Source organism: Branchiostoma belcheri, unplaced genomic scaffold (assembly GCF_001625305.1).
Source record: "Branchiostoma belcheri isolate BF01 breed outbred unplaced genomic scaffold, Haploidv18h27 scaffold265, whole genome shotgun sequence".
Taxonomy (NCBI): domain Eukaryota; kingdom Metazoa; phylum Chordata; class Leptocardii; order Amphioxiformes; family Branchiostomatidae; genus Branchiostoma; species Branchiostoma belcheri.
In genome coordinates this window covers 170,660-176,422 of record NW_017803871.1, presented here as the reverse complement: position 1 = coordinate 176,422, position 5,763 = coordinate 170,660, and the positions used below count along the sequence as shown (strand labels likewise).

The 5,763-nt window shown below is 40.0% G+C and overlaps 1 protein-coding gene across 1 annotated transcript in view; it reads right to left on the bottom strand.

Annotated features, from left to right (window-relative positions):
* Positions 1-3,609: 3,609 nt before the first annotated feature.
* The window catches only part of LOC109472073, a 6,731-nt gene continuing 4,577 nt past the window's right edge, over positions 3,610-5,763 (bottom strand). The window contains exon 3 of the mRNA XM_019771647.1: positions 3,610-4,184. Coding sequence (XP_019627206.1) covers positions 3,610-4,184 — 575 coding nt within the window. The remainder of the gene's footprint in view (positions 4,185-5,763) is intronic.

The following is a 5,763-nucleotide window of genomic DNA, read 5'->3' as shown; positions in this document are numbered from 1 at the left end:
ACCCCCCTCCCCCCAAAAAATATAATACTAGCCGGACACTTCGACCTGTTCCTATGAATTATTTCAAGTCAGACATATCTACGAGCATCCGTAGAGTTTCACAAGAATCCCAATTTTTCTGGCTTCTGGAAGGTATGGTCGCAATTTTCCTTAAATTAAGATTAACCAGAAGACTTTAGTATCAACGCGTGAGAACGTAAAGACATACATGTAGGCTATCACACCGTTGTATTAATTAGCTATAATAGGATCCAGTCTAATGTTTGGAAAGCCTTAGCGAAATATCTCCATGGTTGTAACGTTAGTGGTCAAACCCTGTGCACACCGAAAAATGTAAAAATTATGTAGATCTATGGTCTTTTTGTAGTTGTTTTTTACACACATGCTACGGGGTCAAATCGTGACGTATATGTTACATAGAAATGAGTCGATACCAGAAAATACCAAATGACCAAAGTTTCTGTTCACTTTGTCCAAACATGATTGAAAATGAGCATAATTTTATAATGGATTGTACACTATACAATGATAAGCGCCTATTGCTGTTCACCTTTCTTTCCACTTGTTCAACCGATTTCAATACGTTAGATGCTATGGAAAAATTATATTACATTCTCAGAGGAGATAACCAATAGAGTATTCAAATAGGAAAATACATTAAGGAATGTTTCAATCTTAGAGACTACATGTTATAGAATAGTTAAACATTCATTGTTATCACTGATATATATTCTGTACGTCATTTGCCACAGACATATATTCTGTAGGATGAAGTCATCCATACATGTATTTAACTTTGTTAGATCTTTAGTGTACAAGACCATACAAAAGTCCCTGTACTTTTTGTTGTGTGAATAAAGAATATGTCGCATCTCAGAGAATACCGCGTTCTATGGTGACCTGAACTGGACATGCTATATGTAATCGCGATTGTGAGCGCCGGTTCCGGGCAAAATTGGACTCTACAGTCACCTGAGGACACACCCTACTACAGAGGGATGACAAAGCGGTCCTCGTCAACCTGACGGACGAACGACAAACAAATCGCGATAGCTAGGCACTGTTTCCTTCTCGAAATAATATTTTCGCCAGATTCTAAACCAGATGCTATGTTCACTGTTACGTCATCATTCAGCCGAGCTAACTTTTACTTGTTTGAGCTTTATCTTTCGATATTCAATACCATCAAAAGTGTGTGTGTGTTGCAACTCAATGTTCATTGATTTGCAATATTTTTTTTTTCGCTGCAGGTGATAATAAATGTTGGAAATTATCTTGTGTAAAAAAATATGAAATTAAAATAAAATAAAATTAAAATAAAATAAAATAAAATAAAATAAAATAAAATAAAATAAAATAAAATAAAATAAAATAAAATAAAATAAAATAAAATAAAAATAAAATAAAATAAAATAAAATAAAATGGTATTTGGTGTTGTAGCCACAAATAGAGGTGGACATTCTGATTTTATTGGTTGTAATAAACCCCTAGCATACCCTCGTAATTTCAATAATTATCTTCGACTTTCGGTCTGTAAAGCAAAGGAACCCATGCTATATGAAATTATAAAACTTACTGTCATATTTTTATCAGAATTATCAGGGTAGCCATCGCAATTTTAGCAATTTCAGCCAAAAATCGCTTGCTTTTCAATGGTCTCAGAGGGTCCGAGAAGCTCATAATGAAAAATAGCTGGAGAGTTTTAACTATATGGCTGTTAATAGTTCATCATACCTATCTCACATACTGTACAAAGTATGAGCCGATTTGGCCGCCACCAATCTTCCGACCTCTTCCTTGTTTATCCCGTTTTCTCATTCAATGACTCTTAAATATATTTTGTTTAAGTCTCAGGAACTGCTGACGCATTACATTTTGGCACATACATTAAACCTGTAAATTTCCTGTATTTGACAATTATTATCCCTCAACAGTACACCTTCCCGGACTGATTAATCTGTACAACTGGGGTCCGCGTGGACCCCAAAACAGTTTTTTGCTATTGTTTATCTATTAATTATGAACACGCTACCAGCTCAATTGTTTTACAAATTGATGTGTGGACCTCTGAGTCCACATTACGTACGAAAATAATACATTTTGACCTTTTTCTATTTTTGGGTGAAGAAAAGACAAAAAAGAAGAAATACCCGATTTCTAAGCCCTAATCAGATATCAGATATACAATTTTTTCGAAATGAGGGAAACTGAGTTTTCTGCACTGTATTGAGGGACAACTTTGTGGGTGAAAATTACCTGAAATTTCAGAAAAAAATCTTCAGGAACAAAAAAAAAACTTACAGAATATATAGTGCTGGGGTCCGCGCGGACCAGAAGGTGTACTGTTTAGGGTTAAGGCCAAATACAAAAAACATATATAAGCAAACATTCATATATCTATGTATATATCAATTAAAGATTCGAGTCTACAAGCACATTGACCATGTCAGTACATTTTCGCTACAAACAGACTGAACGGGAGACTCTAAATGTCCTAGACTTCGTTCGAATGCTTTCTACAAATACGTATACCTCTCCAAATGCAACACAACACTATTACTCATAATAGTTTTTTTTTTCATTTTTTTTCATAATTTCCTTTGTGCAAGTCCAGATACTACACTATTCAACTAATATCTGGTTTCTGGGAAGCATCTAGTGTCGCTAAGTAAGAAACATAAAATTCGAAAGAAGTTTGACTAACATGAGCGTAAGGAATAACGGACCCACTAGGACTTGGATCTAAAGATTCTTTTCAATATTGTACCCTGTCTTGACTCTGCAACGATGGGCCTGAAGAATAACAAATTTGATATGGCCCACCCCAAGCCATTCCCATCTCTTCTCCATTTTATAAAGAGAGCGTGTATACGTATTTACACGTAATACTAGTGCCAGAAAGCATTTTAAGAAAGACCAACTTATTGTAGTACCGGTTTGCATGAATCTTGACTCTGAAACGGTCTTCTGTCTACCCGGGATGCCAAACTAGTATCGGGCCGTTAGCCGTTTTCTTCCGGCAGCCAAGCGCCCTTCGCCCGCCTATCTAAATTACCGCTACGGGGGAGTTGAGCCCGAGGGGTTTGTCCGGCCCTAGAAAGGGCCAGCCAAACCCCCCCCCAGGCTAGTCTCCCCGTAGCGGTGATTTAGACCCGCGGGCGAAGGGGTCTTGTCTGCCGAAGGAAATTGGTAGCGGCCCGAAACGAGTTTGGCATCCAGGGTATCTTCTGTCTTACATGTACAGCTGTCAAGTGAATGAACAAGTGTTGAAGATTGATAAGGTCGTCATTCAACAATATCTGATAATACAACAATATCTGATAGAAAAAAAAGCCTACCTCTGTCCTTGTGGATAGTCGATGATACGCTGATCTTGCTCCTTATCCCTTAATCATGCTCGTCTAAATTGTCCGTTGTCCCTATTTCAGATGGAAATGTACGTCAGTATAAATTACTTGAATGAGCACAATTGTCCTTGGGTAGTACTGTTCCTGGTTTCTCCACATCTAACAGTCTTGTTTCGTTTCGTTGATAATGTAGTTTTAACACATGTATCCTTTTCCTGTGTCTCTTTGTCAGGGTCGGCCTTTGATGCACTGGCTTGTATCTTACTCCCAAGCGATCTTCGTACGCGGAGGTGGCTGGTCCAAAGTGTGGCCGGCTGTTGCGTCGTCGGTGTCCAAAGTTATTGTAGGGACGTCCTCTTCGTCCGGACATGGTGGTGGTTCATCGTGCACCTCTACCCTCACTGTTAGCCGGAACGGTCTCCCTGCAGTTGTCTCACGGCCACGGTGTCCTGTACGAGGCGCTGGTCCGGGGATCATGTCGGCCTGTGTTGTCTGCTTTGGTGTTTGGTGGGAAAGCATCGTCGACTGGTGAATGAGGCCATCTGAAGAGGTTTGAGCTGGCGTCAATTCCGAGGCCGGTGCACCTCGCCCGGGACCGGTGATAGCGATCATCTCCACGTCGTCCTGCCGCCGTGCCGGTACCGCCGGTGGGTTAGCGTTGGTCCGCCATCCGCACAGCTCCCTGCAGGCTCGACAGAACTCTGGCAGCCGGAAGCTGTAGATGACAGGGTTGGCCATGGATGATAGCGTCAGGTACAGGAGGAGATAGCACGGAAACACGTCGCTTAGCCAGGGGAAGTGTTCTCTTTTCTGGTTAGCTGAACAGAGACAGAAGGCTCACTCAATGACATGTACTGGAAAATGACATTTATTTAGGCGTTAGAATGTGATATCGAGAAAAATGTTGCTGAAAACAGCCTTTGTGTATCGAGGGAACTCCCTATGACGTCGAAGCTATTCATCGGCTGATCTTTCCATTACGTTTTTAATAACTGTCATAGCTCGCAACCCTTTGTCTGAATCTGTCGCTGTCTACCATCATCCGATGGTTCTGTAAAATGAACAGTTACAAACAGTTATTAGAACATTCTTGTTATTCATTCCTGACGTAAAGCTCGGAATGGCATCTTTCAATAAAGGACAGCTGAATGGAATCGACATTTATAAGTTTTCTAGCAACAGTAGTTATTAAAAAAATTCTTGCAATTTCTAGGTGTTACCGAAGAACGTATGCCGCTGCACAGAATAAACAGGGCGCCGTTACCGAAGTGTAGACTAGATCCAAAATAGTCTACCATCTTTTAAAGACCAACATTTGGGTTTAACAACAACAATCTCCCCGGTACAAGTCGCCAGTGGAAGACTCGCTCAACTGTTCATTGACTTTATTTGCGCTAAACTGGTTCGAGATCACTTTAATTTTTTTAAAACCTTTCTAACCCTATGGATAGAATACTTTATATGATAAAGCAGATTGTTCTGTCTGTACAACAGAAAAGTTTTTTAACAAATCTCGTGTCTCCTTAGTCTTCAGGCACTATACAACAAGCTGGGTCCGGGACATAAAAAATGGTACAGGCAATTTTTCCCAATTTTGATAACTTTACAGGCAATAAGTTATCTTAACATCACATACCATGTAAGACATTTATATCACATAATATACATTCACATAGTCCAATCGTGTTTAAGACTACGGAATCTACACAGAAGTTTATGTTTTTTGAGCATTTGTAGTAGTGTAAGGGTGTTAGTGGCTTAGTAGCATAATTCAAGAAGGTATGGATGGATTCTCATTTCATCCGGTATGTAGTTAGGTCTTGGCCGATGGATGAAGTTGCTTTTGGGGTCGCCAGGAGCCTGGTCAACAAGTTTAGGTGGTAGATAGCTGTTGTATTCGGGACAGATTGACATGCATGCAATTTTCAGCCCTCTAGCGTACGTGCAAGCCCTCTAGCGGGCTTGAAGGTACGTTTCAGATGCAAACTTCGAAACAGAGAACGGAATAATGGATTATCGTGATTTTAGTAAAGTACAGAATGTGAGATAAATTGTGTAAATTAGCATGAGGTAATGAGGCCATGCTTGCTAAACAAGGGCACATCTTTCATGCATTAAGTTCTCCTGACCTCAACTAAAATGCCAGCCTTGACAATCTGCGTCATCACTGTTGAAAAGCACACACAAATGTGAGCGCACACATACAATTAACACACACCTACATGTATACGACTATACGACACACACACACACACACACACACACACACACACACAGTTCTTTGGGAGACAAAAAAAAACAGCGACCACACATTATGTATGCATGCATATCACTGCTTAATACATGTACCTTCGTCAAGAAGGTTATGTTTTCAGAGGCGTTCGTGTGTGTGTGTGTGTGTGTGTGTGTGTGTGT